We start from the raw sequence: 18304 nt of genomic DNA, 5'->3' as shown, positions 1-18304 counted from the left end.
TGTTGACCTCTTTTCAGATGTCTGGGAAGAGAGTAGGCGTGTCAGGATGCCCTGCCTTGAGCAACCTATTCTCCTGAAGGAACACAGGTCTGATGGGTGTGGTTGGCTTGCTCTGCAGGCATACTGAGGTTGGGGGTGGAGGGCTCAGAGGCCCCCACCCCCCAGGAGAGAGGGGGAAGCAGGCTGCAATCAGGCCCAGGCCCACCAACATAGGGGCTAAGGGAGAATCTTCCTCCACAGTGTCATTCACTCCCTTATCCTACAAATGAATCACTGGAGAGTCAGAGTGCCAGCATTCTCATAGTGACTGTTCCAACCTTTTGAGGTCCAGAAAGAGGGAGAGAGCTCCCCAAATAACCAATATGTTTCAGCCCAGAGCCACAACTTCCCCTTGGCGCTCTGCTGTCTGAACTCACAGTGTCACTACCTATAGAGGACAGGGAAAGTCTCAGAGATGGGTGAGTTGAAATCCTTTCTGGCTCTCATATTCCACAGTGCATAATTTATATTGAGCACTCACTGTGTGTACAAACATCCTGCGCAATGCTCGAGGACAGGGTGGTAAGGTACACCAAGCAGTCTATTCCCAGACCTTGTCCTCAGGGGCTTACCTTGGGAAGTATGTGATAAACACACATTAAAAATACTAGCAGGAGTACTCTTGAGATACAAGCCCACAGAGTGAGGCCACGAGGCAGCACCAACATGTGCCAAATGCATTTAAGGCCAATAACTACTACAGGGACCCCGAGGAAAGAGATATACCTACAACTGAACACTAGCTGAGACCTCAGGGGGTCAGAGGCTGCTCCATTTCAAGAACCACATTACCCTACAGCCTGTAGCTGGGCCTCAGTCTGCCCATAGGGTTAGACACAGTGGTGTCTAGCTTTGTATACAAGCCTATGCCTGGTCACACACTTTCCTTGTTTCCAAAAACGACCCATGTTATACCTGCAATAAACAAATACGGGAATGGTATGCCCATCCCCAGTCAGCTGTTTGCCCAAAGATGATATTAGGCCCCATTTCTCAGGTTTCTCAGTCTCTGGCTAATATATACCCTACCTGATCTGGTCACATATACTTCCTCAGGAGCAAAAGGGAAATCCCTTCTCTAAAATCTAAGACTTGGTGCCAGTTTGTGGCAGGGATAGGGTGGGATGGGTGAGCTATGTCTGTGGGTGAAGAGACTATTGACGGGCTCTAGTGCCATCTTCCTGGAGTCATAAAATGATAAGAGCTCTGTAGATTACTCTGTTTAGCCTACTCATTAAAGTAACGGGAATATCAAGAGCCAAAAATGTGAAATGGCTCCCCTAAGGCCACACAGCTAGTTCTGTCCTCTCACAAGAAAGAGAAGCTGAGCGCTCTCCCCAGTCCCTTGGGGCTTAGGGTAGGATAGAGCTCTTCTCCTCCAGACAGCCTCCTGACCTTCTGGAGAATGGGAGGAGGTGTTGTTGGCTTTCTATCCTCTTCAGACTGGCTGGAAGACAAGAGGAGCATATGACATCCTCTCCAGGCAGAGTGCTCTTCTCATCCTCTCTTCCCAAGGCTTAGAGCCCCGCTGGGTGTTCAAGAGTCCCTCACCATGCTGACACCACTCTGGAAGATGCCACCCTGCTCAGTGTGAGAGAGGATTCAAAACTACGGTAGAGGAGAAGGATAAGGAAAGACTCACCCATCTACCCCAAACCCCAATTATGGACTCCATTCCGACCCAGTTTGGGGTTCTTCTCACACACTCATACTTATCTACAAATAAAAACATGAGAATCCTGACTAGCCAGCAGGCAATATTTCCCTGGGCCAGAGCCCAATATCATGGTAAAGCCCTGGCATATGGGAGTTGCTCAGATCTGCAGCGAATGAATGAGTTGAACATTCATCAACATTCTCATGGAGACTGAGGCATGGTGTAGGCTCGCCCGAGAAATGATGATCCATCTGGTAGAGTATTGCCTGAAACTTGAAGTTCGGTTTTGCCCGAAACTGAAGCTCAGAGAGGTTATGTGACATACCTGGCATCACATGCCCAGCCAGTGGCAGAGCCAGAACCTGAACTCAAGCCTTCCGACTCCCAGGCCAGAGCTCTCCCAGCACCCGGCACTCCTGCTTCTCCTGGGTGGAGAGCTGCCTTTGGAGTGTCACTGGGTCAGGGGGTGGGAAGCAGCCTGGAGGCAGGCTGATGCAGGCACTGAGGGCTTTGGCTCGCCTTCCTCGGAGGTACTACTCCTGCCCAGGGCATCCTTGAGACTCGTAGGGCACAAGCCACGCTAGACTTTGTTCTTCAGAGTAGGCTCTTCTTTTCCATTTTCACTAAGGGTTAGGCCTAGAGTTTCCTGAAATGCAGAGTTGGATTAGATGAACTGGGTTCAAATCCCAGCTCTGCCACTTACTAGCTATTTGACCCTTGGGTAATAACTTCTCTATGCCTCCATGTCTTCAACCACAAAATAGGTGGACTACAAAGTAATGATAACTATCTCACAGGTTGTTGAGGGGCACAAGAGGCAATGCATATGAAATGCTTACTGCAGGGAATAGCAGATGTAAGCACTCACTGTAATCAATGATTCAACACATATTAACTGTGTGCCTCCTGGGTGCCAAGCACAGTGCTAGACACTCATAAATATTATTACAATTTAATGGAAGTACAAAGTATAAAAGAGTCAGGAAGAAAAAGAACAGTCAGTGCTGCCTAGCCAGGCTCTTGGAGCCTACCAGAAGAATGCTGTGTAATGGGCCTGTCTCCTCTCAAATGTGCATCTACATCTCTGAGACTCTGGATGCTTTGGTCCAAGGACCTACAGTAAAATCCTGCCTCGTTCTGCAAGGAGTGAATCCAGAGATGGTAGCACTGGGGAGCAGGGCTCTGAGAGCCCAGGCCTGCTCAGGAAAGGACGCAGCTAGATCACAACCTCCCCATCTCCTCTGACATGAAATTCCCTCCTCCTCAGCTGCAGGGCACTGAGCATTAGACGAGATCTGCCCAGGCACAGGATATGAGAGCCCTATGCCCACTGGAGGAGAAGATTACTTCACTGGTAAATCCTGCCTCCCCTATAATCCTAGTGCTCAGAGAAAGAATGCTAAGCTGAATTCCCCACTAACCAGCTCGGATCAATTTCACGTTGGAGCAACTGCCCAAGCTTTCCTCCTCTTCTTCGTTTTCCTCACCTCTTTGACATGATTCTCTCAATCTTCCCCCTCAATTCAGTCAACATCATTTAATGAGAAATGTCCCCCACTCATACTACCAATTCCTCAATCCTATCTCCTGAGAATATTCCACTCCTGCTTTGCCTTCCACCAAGGAGAACTGGGGACCCTGTACCATTTCATGATTGATTATAAACAAGGTTCTAGCTCGACCTGGCAACACCTTAGAGGTTCAACAGAAACACCTTTGAAGAATCAAGGAGCATATTTTCATGAAAGCTAGCCTGATGAAATGAATATAAAGCCTGATGTTAACGCGCGCAACTAGAGGGCCTTCAGCCTTTAGAGTAGGAATTGGGGCCTCTATTAACAGGAGGGATGAGAAGAGTCTGCAGTGCTGGCAGAGCCCCTTTGTACAGTCTGTGCACTGCACAACTCCAGGGGTGCCATTCACATTGTGCCATCCCCAAAGTTATGCAATGCAATGGCTCTGAGCTAGCAGCTTCCTGACTTTCTGCAGATGCTGCCAACAGATCCCCAGAGCCAGACCCTCTTGCCCAGCCTTCCTTGTCCTCTTTCTCTCTCTGATCCTGTCCTGCAGCCAGGGCTACCTTAAACGGGGTTTTAGAGGCCAACCAAAGTGATACATGCCCTAAAGCTTTCCATGGATCCTATGGGGGCAAGTCCTGCAGAATTTCAAATCTTGTGCCTTTCTCCTTATGAGCGTTTCAGGAAGGCAGAAGTGGTTGGCACCAATACAGGGAGACAGGTGGGCAGCCCTGTGCCAAGGGTCAAGCAGCCAATCATTTATCCTCACCCACAGAGTTGGCTATTGGAAGCAGGTGGAAGAAGGGAGGTGGGGAGGCATCTTTTATTTTTAAACCTTTACTGTTCTGATTAAGCATTTCTTTTCCCTCTGACCTTCATTGGTCCCATTTTGGAAGATAAAAACAGCCAGTAAGTCTGAGGGAGGCCTGGACCAGTGACACATGGATTCTGGATGGGCCAACCTGCTGTCACCCCCTTGCTGCTATGGCCAGCCTGCTTCCCAGGCAGTGGCAGGCGACTGCAGCTAATCTGTGCTGGGCCTGCAGGGGCAGCGGAAAAGGCTTGGCTGGAGCTCCACGCTGCCTTGGCTGGCCCCACTCTGGGGCCAAGGCCACTCACCAGAGGACCTGGCAGCACGCGACTCCTTCTGATGAATTACAGCCTACCAGCATGACTTTGGAGAGAAACAGTCGCTTCTCTCCTGATAACAAAAAATCCATATCTCTGTGTCCTCCCAACATTTGGCTGAATATCATATGAAGCATGCATGTTTTAAACACATTTCTAAGGAACTTCTGGATGTACAGTTTACGATAAGATGAGAAAGGTCACGGTGTGGCCTGTGTTGTACTAGGTAGGTGCGATGAGAGAATATGGGGAATGAGGGGCAAGAACTGGGGTCCTAGAAGAGGCCTTCTGGGAACTGGCGTCTGAGAGCACTGGGTCGCCCGGACCAGCAGTTGTCTCCACTGACGCATCCGGGCCCATCTTCCACCTCACACACCCTCCCATCTCTGGGTCCCAGCCACGCCCTCTGCCCTCCCCTCCTCACTCTCACTTCCCTCTCTGGGAACACCACCTCCGGTTTCCCCTCTGATCTACAGGTGCCCGTAAACAAAGTGGTGCAGCGAGGCCGGCTCCTCCGCAGCCACCTTCCCAACCCCCACCCCGCGAAGTTCCGCCCAAGGTTAAGCCAGGGTTCCGGCGGCCATCAGCGGAGGGCCCCCAGACCCTGCTGGGCTGTCCCGTCTGCTTTTCAAGCCCAGGGGGCTGTGGAGTCTTTCCGCCGTATTGGAACCTCTCCGTCAGCTCGAGGCTGGGCTCCTCTGTTAAAGGTTGTTCCAGGAAAACGAGCCTCCCTTCTTCGTGCTCACACCACTCCGCATGGGCACCCCAGACCTGCCCTGGAGGCCACCCGGGGGTGGCCTCGGGTATTTTCAACGCCATCACGCGCTCCTCCTCCCTCCATCACGGACACGCCTTTCACCGTCTCTCCTTATGAGGATGGCTAGGACCCTCCCCATCCCCCAACTCAAAGCCCCAGCCAAGGGTCCGGTCCCCTCCGTGCCGGTTTCCCCCAAAGCCCAAGGTGGGAACAGAGGGCACTCGCACAAGACCACGCTATCTTCTCCACCAGCCCCACCCAGACCTGCCCCTTCCGCAGTGCCCCGTATGTGGAGCCTGCAGCATCCACCCCGCTGGGTGCACTCCTAGGGGAGGCTCACCAAAAAAGGGGGAGGCAGAAGCCCGGCCTCAGCCGGGCCCCCCCACCTCCCGCCCTGCACCCCCCACCTGCATCCTGCACCCCTCTCCACGCCCAGCCTGCGGGAGAGACCCTGTAGCGAGTGCGCGTCCCCTAAGCGACTCCTTGCCTCGGCGGGTGTGAGACTTTTGGGGGGTCTCAAGTCCACCAGCTTCCAGGCCAGCGGAACCCAAAGAGGGGGCGCCATGCTGAGAGGGCGACGACTAGCCGGAGCCTGCTGGGTGCGCGTTGTTTACTCGCAGTGCAGTTACTCGCAGGCTGGGTTACAGCAGCCTCTGGCTGCGATGTGCACCCGCCGCTCCCCGCGCGGGGGTCTCCACTCCAAAGCTCCCTCCCCAAACCCATGTCCCCGGCCCTCAGCCCTCGTGGCCCTGCAGACTCACATCTCGGAAGCGGTTCCAGTGCTTGATCTTGCCGCTGTACTGAGAGATGGACGACAGCCATTGCTCGTCCTCCATGAAATTGCCGGGGGTCTCGCTCTCTTTGAGCCCTTTGGCGTCGCCTTCAGCCAGGGCGGCCGCGGCGAGGAGCAGCAGCGGCAGTGCCAGCGGTCCGCAGCCTGGGGCATGCATCCTGGTCTGGGTTCGACCTGGGGGGTCTTGACTTCTGCAGTATTTTAATGTCCTTCCTCCCACGCCACAGTTGGCAAAGCAAACGCTGTCGTCTTCCTCAGCCCTTCTCCTTCGGTCTGACTCCGGTGACAGACGGATGGATAGTGGGTCGCGGCTGAAATGTGACCTGGTTAGGAGATGCACTTGTCTGAAAAAGCCCAGCGCGGGGAGAGGGAGAATCAGAGAGGCTGCGCCAGCAGGGGCCGTGTCTGTGACTGTACCATCAGCATCACGTTTGACATCATCATACCTGGTTAAAAAAAAAAAAAAAGGAGGGGGTAGATTTCAAAGGGAAGCGCTAGATCTGAGTGCCCAATGCCAGCCAGCCGCAGCAGAGCCCAGCCCAGCCCAGCACTCAGGGAGTTGCAAACCAAGGAATCCAAACCCGGGGCGGCCCTGTTGTCTTTCCAAGGGTGAGGAGCAAGAACAGCGCAGGAGGCTCCCCAGGGAGGATGGGAGAGGATGGGAGTGGAGGAAGACACAAAATTCTCCGGTTACAAAGCCAGCCAGGCTCAGGTGTCTAAAAGAGGATTTAGCCTCAGACACTCTTCCTCTCCCCTTGCCTCCCACCCAGAGGGGCCTGAGCCACAGCCCTGACAGCTGGCTTCTTGCGAGTTATGGCTCTACAGTAATGAGTGGCTTCGTGAAGACAAAAGCCATATAACACCTGGCTGCCTCAGAACTATTGCTCCCTAGCCTCATAAGCTCTTTTCAAGGGAAGCCCTGAGCACTGAATAGCTGGTAGAATAGGCATATGTCCTCCTCCCTAAGCAGCTGTTTAAGGGCTGTCACCCCTTTTGTTACCTCTTCCTAGAGCAACCCTAAAAGGCAAATGTCTGACCATTCATCTGCCTTGAAGGTGCAAATTTGGAAAACGCCCATTTGCTCATGGTTTTGACAAGTTGATTTTAATAAGCTACTGGGGAAGAGAGGGGCTGGTTTCGTTCGAGGTGTTTAGGTTTTTGTTAAAATTGTGACCCTTATCATTGCCTGTAGAAATGTGCTGACATATCAGCTGGGAATGCTGTGCACAGTTTCAGGATCAGAGCAGAAATAAGGTGAGGTTCACATTGCAAATAATTTGAAGAGGAAACAGAATTTGACAGGACAAAACACTGAACTTTTGGGACCCAAGCCCTAGATTGTGGTTTTATTAAAAAAAAAAAAAAAAACTTGGTTACCGCAATCTTAAAAAAACAAATCAAAGGCAATGAAAAACATGATCTTAATCAGTAGGAAAAACACAGGTTATAAGGTTCATAGTCACTCTGAGGTCAGGCCTTGGAATTCTAACTGCATCAATGGCTTGGGCTGGAGTCCCCTTGGGGAAACAGAAAACAATAGCTTCCTTTCCGTGTTTTCTTTGTCCTTTGCAGTTGGACTTGGAGGTGGTGCTGCAATGAGGCCCTGGCCATTAACACCTTCATTTCACAGAAAATAAAGCAGCCTTGCTGGGAGGTATAGCAGCACTGTATAGAAGAGCGCAGCTTGTTGTCATATAGACTGGGGGTGGAATCGCGCTTAATAGCTAGGTTTTAGGCAAATTACCTAATCTATTTTCTATCTCTAAATCAATGATAATATCACCTACCTCAAAAGATTGCTGTGAAACTGATGCAAAATTAGATACTAATTGCCTGAGCATAGTTGGCCTTTAAAAATGTTAGTTCTTCTTCCCTCAGGTTGGGAAGAGAAGGCTATGATGCCCCATAGTTCTGAAGATGTACTAAAAGCTGACATCTTTCCCAACATCTCAATTCTAGTCTTTTAGCAAAGCTAATTACAGGTCTCCAAGGCACTGAGGAGGTAGATTCTAGATAGAGCTCTCCCATTCCAGCACTACCTTATGAAGTCTCTGGTCTTCTACAATTACCAAAGTTGCCCCAAAAGTTTGGAAAGGCATTGGCAAGATGCCCATCAAAAAGACAATAGCTGTTTCCAGACAACTGAACGTCAAAATATTTCCCACACTCCTGGGCAGCAACTCCAGTGGGACTTGCCTTTCAGCAGCATCGTAAAGCTGGGTCACACAGCCCTGTGCTGAAAGCAAATCGCCAACAGTGTAGGACTGTTAGTTAAACCAAGACTAAAGCTATTTAGGAAAGAGAATCCAAATTTCCAGATGACGGATAAAAGAGTTGTAGAAAACAGGCAATAATTATAGTTTATAACAAAGAAAAGGTTTTCCTAAATTTTGAGAGTACTAGCAGGTGACGCCTTTCAAACCAATGGGCCCAAACATTGCTGGGTTTATTTGTCAAATGGTGCAAATGTTTTATGCATTTTTCTGTTTGTATTTCATATTTAGCAATACACAATGGAGAAACCTTAGTTTCCAAATAAGAAACTTATATTTAACCACATCTTCAAAACCATTTAATCCCATTTCCAGATGATCTCACAAGCATAAATGACAAATACACAAAAATATTCAAACCAGAATTGTTGAATAGCCAAACCTGGAGACCAGTGCACTGTCTATTAGTCAGGGACCAACTAATGAAATTACAATAGATACACACAATGGGATATTGTGTAGACATTAAAAAATGATGTAGATCTGAAGCTAATGACAGCTAATGTGATCCACTATGTATTGCTTGTTGAGAAAAGCTCATTACATAGGTCATATATAATATCATTCCTTGGAAGAAAGTACAGTGTAGCAGTTCTCAAAATTTCTGGTCTCAGGAGTCCTGTACACTCAAAAATTATTGAGGGCCCCTAAGAACTTTTGTTTATGTGAGATATAGATATAACTATAATTTACTGTACTTGAAAATAAAACTAAGGCTTCCTCTCAATTTTGCTGTGAACCTAAAACTGCTCTAAAAAAATCAAATCTTTTTTAAAAAACGAAGAATTTAAAAAATTTATTAAAAAAATAACAATGAACGTATCACATATTAACAAAATACATTTTAAGAAAAACGACTGCATTTCCCCCAAAAAAGATTAGTGAGAAAAGTAACATTGTTTTACATTTTTTCAAATCTCTTTAATGTCTGTCTCAAAAGAAGTCAGGTAGATTAGCTTCGGCATTATAGCAAGTGCCTTAGTTTGCCAGGGCTGCCATAACAAAACACCACAGAGTGGCTTACACAACAGAAATTTATTTTCTCACAGTTATGGAGGCTAGAAGTCCAAGATTAAGGTGTTGGTAGGTTTGGTTTCTCCTGAGACTTCTCTTCTTAGCTTGAAGATGGCCACCTTCTCACTGTGTCATACAGGTCTTTCCTCTCTGTCCGTGCGTATGTCTGATATTTCTTTGTGTGTCCAAATTTCCTCTTCTTATAAGGACATCAGTCAGGCTAGATTAGTGCCCACCCTAACAGCCTCAGCCTCATTTTAACTTCATTACCTCCTTAAAGGCTTTATATCCAAAATACTGCCACATTATGGGCACTGGGTGTGAGGGATTCAACATATAAATTCTCAGGGGACACAATCCAGCCCATAACAACAGGTAGAACTTTAAATAGCTAGTAAGAGCACAACAGAATTACTGAGAGCCAATTGAGTTAATCTCTAAAACTACGTATACCCTAAACCTTCCAACTTACAATATCCTAGAAAATACAAAAATATACAAGCACATATGGCATTAATCATCAAGAATGATTATGTCACCATGTCATGTAGCCTGTGGGAAACTCCACTGTAGCCTCGAGAGAGAATGAGAATAAAAAAAGCAAATAACTAACACCTTACTAGTTGTATGAAAACAGTGTGGACCTCACACGTACCCTTAAAAGGTTCTAAGGGGCTCCCAGGGGTCCACAGATCACATTTTAAGAACCAATGGTACAAACTGTATCACTTCAGGCAAATCTCTTAATTTTGTTAAGCCTCAGTTTGTAAAATGAGGATAATGATAATAGCAACTGAAGTGGGCTACTGTGAAGATTAAATGAGTTAATATACAAATAAATAACAAATCCTAGTGTTCAGCTAATTTTAGCTGTTATTTGTGAAAAATTACTTAACAATATGATGTGTTTAAATGCATGGAGAATAGTAACCTCTGAGTGATGAAATTTATTTTTTAAACAAATATTTAAATTGAAGTATAAAATACACATTGAAAAAAAGTGTATAGATTGATTTTTCACAAAGTGAACTAATTTTATCTCTGTTTAAAAGAACACTTTATTAACAACAGAAAACACTATTATTAAAAACAACCATAATAGCAACCCCTTTTCTCACCTATAGCATCCTTGGACTTGTATATCCATGCTCCCTGTAGGCATCAAGGTGGAATCCAAGAGGTGTTTTTCAACTCAGTGGCCTCTGGTGCCATCATGTTCCCTTAGGCTCCAGGGAACGAGCACAGTGTAGTGCAAGTGCAAAACTGAACAAAGCTTTCTGTCATTATGAAGCTGGATTCTCATCAATGTCCTAGGAAGTAAACTCTGAAATTCACTTAAAAGATAACTCTTGTGAGTAACATGTTTCATGTCTCTATCATGGATATAAAGTCCATCTGTGCCGCCTCAAAAAAAAATCAAAATTATTCTCCATGACAAAATTCCTAATATAACAACACAGATCTTGTGTAATAATTGTAGTGAGAGAGTCTTTTTCCCCTCTTCCAGGAATTGAGGGCAAACTCAGTGCCTAAAAAAACGGCTGGAGTTATAGTAAGCACAATTTAACTCTATTTCAATGCAGAATGATTTGCAAAGTGGTAATATTAAGGTAGATCTGATTATAAACGTAGTAGCAAATCCTCCAACACTTACCCCATTATTCACTGAGAGGGGACCCTGAATCGTAAAAAATTCTTATATCTCCACCCAAAATTATTTGCTTTCTGCCATTCTTGCTCTTTCATAAAGGTTCTATATCAAAACTGTTATTCTCTCTTCTACAACAGCAGAAAATTGTATTTTCTTTAGAGTTATAGCATCTCAAAAGTTTGTCTGTGGACTTCTAAATAGAAAATTTTAAAGATAAGTTAAATTTTTTCGCCAATTCTGCCAATACCTACCAATTTACAAAATTCTAGAAAACATAAAAAATATAAGCACACACTCCATTAACCATCAGAGAATGTCACTATGTCACAGAGACGTGAGAAAAATCCACTATACAGTCATGAGAGAATGAGAATGAAAAAGGCAAATTACCTATGAAAAATTACTTAACGATATAATATGTCCTTAAATGCACAGTTACCTCTAAATTCTAAATAACTGACTTTCCAATTCTTTTTAAGAATTTAGTATTTGATATAGGAAGTTACAGTTTCCAAAGACAAAACTTTAAAAAAAATTATTAAAAATATAAAGTCATAAATCTCTGACATCCAAAAGATGTCTTTATCTCCTGGCCAAGGCTGCCCAGTGGCAGCTGTCAGAAAGAATCCAGTAAGAGAGAAGTAGCACCAAGATGAGAGAAGGGCATTACCCCCTCAGTCGACTTCCCCATTCAATACAGTCTCTGGGAGCATTCATTCCCATGTGTCATCTAACAGAGGTAAGCGAGGTAAAATCTCAAATTAAAAATGAATATTACTAGTAGAAAGTTTTCTGGAAAAAAAACAAACCTGCAGGCACCAGTATATAAATTCTGGATTAATGATACAGCTATGTCAGTGAATATGTGATGGCAACAATGTATCCCAAACATACACTAAGGGTGTCAAACTATAAAATTATATGATCATATTAAAAGAAAAACACGGTTCCTTTGAAAATTCATTTATTCACAAATGCTCTGTGCAGTCACAATGATAAACAAATCTGAGTGTTATATACAGCTCTCACTATGTAGTGACCTTAACACAAGTGTTGAGAATCAAACTTCTTAAACAGAACGTAAGAATCAAGATAAGAACAAGGAATGAAGGAGAGAGAAAGAAAGAGAGGATGTGGGGGAAGAAAGGATGTGAGGAGGGGGAGAAGAAAGGTGACAGCGAGGCTGGAGCTCCCTGGAAGCAGAGCAGCGGCAGGACTGATGGGTGGGGAAAAGCTGTACCAGAAGCTCTTTTCCTCTGTTGGTCTGTGGCAAGGAAGGACTACCGTCTGCAGCTGACATTTTCCCAGGGAACTATGCACGTATCACCATTGTTTCTACGCTGCTGCCCTGAGAAGTAAACATAAAAGGGCTACAATACTCCAACTACATCAGTGGCACGGGAAGGAAGGGTTACATAGGCTGAAGGAACAAGAATCTAACAAACCTAAAAAGTTACCAACTTCAGAAGAAAAAGGACAGAGCAAAATAAAAGGTAAAAGTTTTAACAGTTATTTTTCTGAAGATAAAATCCTGAGTAGTAAAAGAATTGAAAGCAGGGTCTCAAAAAGATATCTGTACATTCACGTTCCATAGAGCACTTCACAACAGCCAAGAGGTCAAGGAACCCAAGTATCCATTGATGGATGAATGAATAAACAAAATGTGGTGTATACATAGAATGGAATATTATCCAGCTGTAAAAAAGAAAGGAAATCCTGTCACATGCTACAACATGGATGAATCTTGAAGACTATGTTAAATAAGCCAGTCACAAAATGGAAAATACTGTTATGATTCCACTTATATGAAGTTTCTGTAGTAGTCAAATTCATAGAAACAGAAAGTAGAAGGGTGGTTACCAGGGGCTGTAGGAGAGGGAAATGAGTTTCAAATTTACAAAATGAGAAAGTTCTGGAGATGTTTTACAACAATGTGAATATACTTAACACTACTGAACTGTACATTTAAAAATGGTTATGATGGTAAACTTTATGTATTTTTCACCACAGTAAAAAAAATAAATTCTGGGTCGTGATTAAAATTTAGGGTATAAGGGGAAGGGGAGAAAAAAAATCAAACCTTCTAAAAATTGCACACATTTGATCTAGGTGGAGAGATTAATAAAACCATATGTCTTTAATTCTCTTTTAAAGTACCAATACAAAAGACTTTAACGACTGAAGCAAAATCAGTAGGTTTATAAGAATAATGCGAATGGGCTTCAGAGGTCCTTTTCCAGAGAAGAGCTTCGGAAAGAAAGGTAGACTCTGCAAAAGATGAACAAACTGAGGGTTACAGGCACAGTTCTCTTTGTGCTCACAACCATCCTGGCTAACAGTCTAATGACTGAGGACAACCATTAGAGATCAAGTGTCCATGCAGAACCATCCAGGATAGTCACCATCCAAATTTTCACATCCCTCCTTGGCAATTAAAATGAAAATACTATACTTTCCCTCAGCACCTTGTCAGGATGTTCAATTTCTATTGCTTTTACCTCAGGAGAAGTCAATTTGTCCACAGGAGGCATAATTTCCAAAGCTGTCTACTGAGAATCTCTGAGAGATGTGTATTGAATTGAGCTTTAGAGTACCAAAATAAAAGTTCTCAAATAGCTGAAAAGGAAAAAGAAAAACACAGAATGAATATCAAAAAAAAAAAAAAAATTACAAATGAAAATATTAAACATCAGGTTCTCTTATAAAAACACCTCAACAATCTAAACAAACCTATTTTTTCTTTTTAGCATTTATTCTGAAAAATGATCCTAGAGAGGTGGGATAGGGGAGTGAGAAAAGAATAGCAGCTGTAAAAAAGAAAGGAATTCTCTCTGGTTAATTTTAAAGCCTCCTCTGAGAAAATGCACTAGAGAAAGAGATCTGAAAAGTCAATTCCAAAATTTATCTATTGAGCTGATATGACCAAGAACCTGTAACAAACATCCTGGGCCTAACTCACAGGGCCAAACAAAGCTGCTTCTACAACTTTCAGTTACTATGTAGAATCTTAGTTTTGTTACAGCCCAGATAAACTTTGATATAATACATTCTTCTACCTAGTCAACAACATTTATTAGAAGCACTGACTAAAATAGAAGGTTCCTGACCCACAAATGATTCTGACAACCAGTGTTTTATACACACAAAACAGCCAGAGCAACACTTCTATTGGATATAACATGTACAAATGATAATATTTATCGAAAACCTTTCATTAGACTTGGATTCAAGCCAGCATCTTAAAGTAAATGCTCTTTACACAATTCTTCACTTTAAAAGCTTTCAAGTATGTCAGAGGGAGGGATAAGCCAAACTCTGAGAGAGACCTGCTCTTGTGATTAGCACATTTATAACAGAGACTTTAAAATGACATTAGAATTCATCCCAGTAAAAAGAGTTGCTCTTTCTTAAACTGTCAGTAAGATCTCAAGAAAGCCTTTCGATATTCATACCAACAATGTCTGAGTAGAACCTACCGGTAGGACCTTTGCCCATTAGCAAGTGGCTGTCTCTTCTCTTATTTTTATACTACCTCACAGCCATGAACTTCAGCCACTGTCACCTTTCCTCTTCCTGCAATTAATGGCCTAGCAAAATGCTTGGGGTTCATTAAAGGCTAACTTTATAAAAGCCCAGTAAATATTGATTCTTCAACATGACATCAACTTGACCCCAAAGATCTATTTAGAGGTTGTGTGCTGCATTGTCTTGTCTTTCAGAAAGGTGATCAGCTCTCGTCTGCATTGATTTAAACAATTAACTGCTCTTCCTGACTTTGGTAGCCTGTTCAAACCATATCCACCCTTTTGTGTAAAGAAATACTGCCCGAAAAGGTTATCTACTAATCCCTTTTCTTAATGTTAATTTGAAGTGAAAGCCATGTCAATAAGACTGGCAGATTTACAACTTTGCAAACTGAAGCCTTCTTGGTACAAAGAAGACATAACCAAAGAAACAATAGATGAGATAAAAACAAACTAAACGGCAACTGTACTTTCGACAAATTACTTTCTAAAGATTATCAGTCTATAGGTCTTTTACATTCTCTTTTGTTTGTTCTCTGTGTTTCCAAGTGACAGAGACACCACAGCTAGAGCTGGAAAGTGACCTACCTACCTCTGACTTTACTTGGCAAGTACAATGTAAGACTTAGCAAAGAGGAGGAGGACGGGCAGCGTGAAGACAGAAATGGACATGGTGGGCCAGGCCAAGTAGACTAGGTTAAGATGTTTGAAGGGTTCCTAAAAGCAGTGAGAAAGACTAAGGCTAGAGAGATAACGAGGGTAAATCAGATTAAGGGGTATACGGATCAGGTTCAGAAGTCAGACTTCATTCTAGATAGCCGGGGACCAGTGAAAGCTTCTGGGAAGGTTGGAGGTCCAAGATGAAAACACGTTTTAGGGAAATTAATCTAGGTATGGCGCTGACTGGAGAAAGGAACAAGAGAAAGAAAGAAAAGGAAACTAGAACAGCAGTTTAGTCATGCGCTAGTGACTCTTGACTAAAGTAGTAATGGGCCTGGAAAGATTGGAGCAGATGTGAAATACCATGAATGAAACATAAAAGATTCAGTGGCTTTCTGAATGAGGGGAAGGAGATAAGAAAAGGAGATGAGAAGAATCATGGATGACTGCGTAAATGGCATATATGAAGGTACCATTAAAAGCAACAGAACATTTCTGAGAAGGAGCTATTGTTACCAGCCCAGGGGTCCTTGTCTCTCAGAAATCAAGAGGATGGGTGAAACAGTTTTGCAAAGACAAAAGTTTACTAAAGCAAAAGCTTAATGTACCAAGGGAGCACATCTGAAAGAGAATGAATGTAACTTCCAAAGGTTTACAGGTATAGCATATTTACAGGCACTCTGAGGGTAGGGGTCATCCCTCATCTTCCTTCCCTCCCTCCGCAACAATGTAGTGGTGGTTCTTTTTTAGCATATGCGTAGTATGACTACATACTACTTCATGTGTTGCATGTTTCATTAACATTTTAAATCTCCACCCTGGGCATGATTTAAATCAGAGAAAGGTCACCTTAAGGACACTCTTGGGTTTTACTGCGCATGGGTGGTGATACTGAACATCCCTTGTTGCTGGTATGCCTCCCCCAGGCTCCTTGATGCCATTGGTGGTACCCTAGGGTTAATATTCTTGTGAAACTTAATCAGGCTTCAGCTGACCTTTCTGACTAACTTAATAGCAGGAAGTTGCACTCCTGCCTATTTTATGGAAAAACAAAAACGAAATTCAGGTACGTTTACACACTCATGGCTGAATCTTTAGTTTGTATGTGTCCCAAGCCCTTCTCCAACCTAGGGTTTTCCTGGTATGCTCTGAGAATAAATATTAAACACATGAAATCTGTCTTATCATAAAAGCTTTATTACTATCCATTTTAAAACTGAGTAGTAGTTCTTTATATATTAGGGAAATGAACCCTTTGTCTGTTATAAACGGCAAATATATTTTCCCCCAGTATGTCATTTGTTTTTTGACTTTGCTTTTTACCACATCAACTTAAAATTTTAGGAACTCAAATGTATCATAACAGGAGATTTTTAATTCAAAGTTACCTATTGCCAATATTGTTACAGGTTAAGAGATCAAGGTAAATAATACATATGTAAGTACCGACAACAACACTAATAATGATCGTAACAGTCAACATTTATTGAGCAAGCATGTGTGCCAGGCATTATGCTGCGGGATCTATGTGATTATCTCACTGCATCCTCACAATCCCAAGAAGCAGATACTATTATTAATCCCCAGTTTATAGTTGAATCTGAGGTTTAAAAGGTTTAAGTAACTTGCCCAAGGATACACAAATAAAAGGGTGAAAAATTGAGATTCATAAAGCTGAAAAAGAAAGAAAATTGAGATTCAAACCCAAGCAGCCTAACTACAGTCTGAGATCTTTAACCCCTGCACTCTCCGGCCCCTTCCTATATACGTGGCGCCTCTTAAACATGGCCCTATTTAAGCCACAGAGAGTAAGCTTGACCCACACAACTCCCAAAGACTGAAATAAACATATTTCTTTCACTTGTTATTCTTACTTTCACTGCCACCTGGACCTGGTTTAACAATGGAATGGCTCTAGTTCAGCTGGAGGAATTTTAATTGAATTCTCGATGAAAATAAGCACAAATCAACTAAATGACTCCATTTAATTAGGGAGCTGAATGGGGAAGGAGGAAAAACCTTAAACTACAAATTTAAAATAAGAAAAAAGAAACTTGGTTGCTCTTTCTAGCCTAAAGTAGCTCATGAGGAGCAAAGTGATCTATTGTTTAGAAAATAAAAGCCCTAACAGGAACAATTTAAATTAAAAAAGAATCACATAAATCATGTTGATTCTTTTCTCAGTTGTTTTATAACAATTTCCTTGGGAATTTTGAAACTTAGACCATTTTCTTCCTGAAAATATTTCTCTCTGACACACACACATAGAGCTCTGTTGTGTTGGAAGCCAGCATTTTAAAAAGCCCTGCTGTAAAGGAACATAACAATGAACAGCTACACGAAACTACAAAATATTTCATAAGAAAACAAAAATAGAATTTAAGACTGTCAATATTTGTGATATGACTTGTAAATAATGTTAAAAAGTAAACAACAGGCCCAAAATGGAGTCATTTGCCCCCATGACAACAAACCAAGACTTAACTGCAGTTTTGACCTGTCCCAGGAATGTGACCACAGAGCAGTGAATCTGAAACTTTCTGATTAGCACTAGTGAGGTAATCTGCAAGATAAGACTCCCACTGTTCCCTTCTCCCCCAAAAATGATGTCCTGGCCTCAGACAATTCTTTCTTTTCTTTTGCTAATAACTTCCTTGCCCCACTCTCCTCCTGCCTATAAAAACCTTTCATGTTGTACAGCTTCTCCCAGCCCCTACTTGCCAGAGGCGATGCTTCCCGAAGCATAAATGGCTCACAAAAGTCAATTAGATCTTAAATTTACTTGACTGATTTTTCACCTTTTAACAGTAGTAGTAAGTACTGATTTAGACAATTTAAGAAGAAAATTTTAAATCTAAGGAAGTATGACATTTGAAAACCATTATGCACAGCTATCCTTTACTGAATACTCACAGCATCTTTAGAAAATTAAACAAACTTTTCCTATAACCAAGTAAAGAGAGAAATATGGATCATCAAAATAAGAGGTTTTGGGTCAAAACCAAGGCTTCCCTGAAAGAAAATTGCAAGATAAAATCCAACCATCCTGCTGTCTGTCTCCTGCTCACATAATCTCTGAAGCCTACCATTTTTGGTTTGTACATTTTTGTTTCCTAGGGAGAACACAGAGGGAATTATTGATTTCTAGTAATGTAGTGGTATACACTGAAGGAAAACAAACAGCTAGATTTAAAGGCTAACTGTGGTCATTTTTCCTTGTATCCATTTCAGAGCTTCTACTCCTTCCTCACAGGCTCTGTGACAACCATCGAAGACCAGAAATAACTCCAC

At 43.1% G+C, this 18304-nt stretch overlaps 2 protein-coding genes across 5 annotated transcripts in view; both read right to left on the bottom strand.

The window, feature by feature from the left end:
* The window catches only part of SPOCK2 (SPARC (osteonectin), cwcv and kazal like domains proteoglycan 2), a 32368-nt gene extending 20724 nt beyond the window's left edge, over positions 1-11644 (bottom strand). Inside the window, exons 1-2 of the mRNA XM_006915537.3 lie at positions 10297-11644; positions 5860-6337 (exon numbers count right to left, since the gene is read on the bottom strand). Of these exons, the coding sequence (XP_006915599.2) occupies positions 5860-6337; positions 10297-10340 (522 nt within the window). The 5' untranslated portion in view covers positions 10341-11644. The remainder of the gene's footprint in view (positions 1-5859; positions 6338-10296) is intronic.
* Positions 11645-11776: 132 nt separating this feature from the next.
* The window catches only part of ASCC1 (activating signal cointegrator 1 complex subunit 1), an 81894-nt gene continuing 75366 nt past the window's right edge, over positions 11777-18304 (bottom strand). For 3 of the 4 annotated variants that reach the window (XM_015592244.2, XM_025049313.1, XM_006915536.3), the window contains 2 exons: positions 13328-13445; positions 12936-13097 (listed from right to left, as the gene is read on the bottom strand). In XM_015592244.2, coding sequence (XP_015447730.1) covers positions 13329-13445 — 117 coding nt within the window. In that variant the 3' untranslated portion in view covers positions 12936-13097; position 13328. Of the gene's footprint in view, positions 12178-12935; positions 13098-13327; positions 13446-18304 lie in introns of those variants that run through there. The other variant, XM_015592245.2, reaches the window with a different exon arrangement.

Source organism: Pteropus alecto, unplaced genomic scaffold (genome assembly GCF_000325575.1).
Source record: "Pteropus alecto unplaced genomic scaffold, ASM32557v1 scaffold155, whole genome shotgun sequence".
NCBI classification, from domain to species: domain Eukaryota; kingdom Metazoa; phylum Chordata; class Mammalia; order Chiroptera; family Pteropodidae; genus Pteropus; species Pteropus alecto.
Note: the sequence above shows the minus strand (reverse complement) of the source record. Positions and strands in the feature narration are given on the sequence as shown.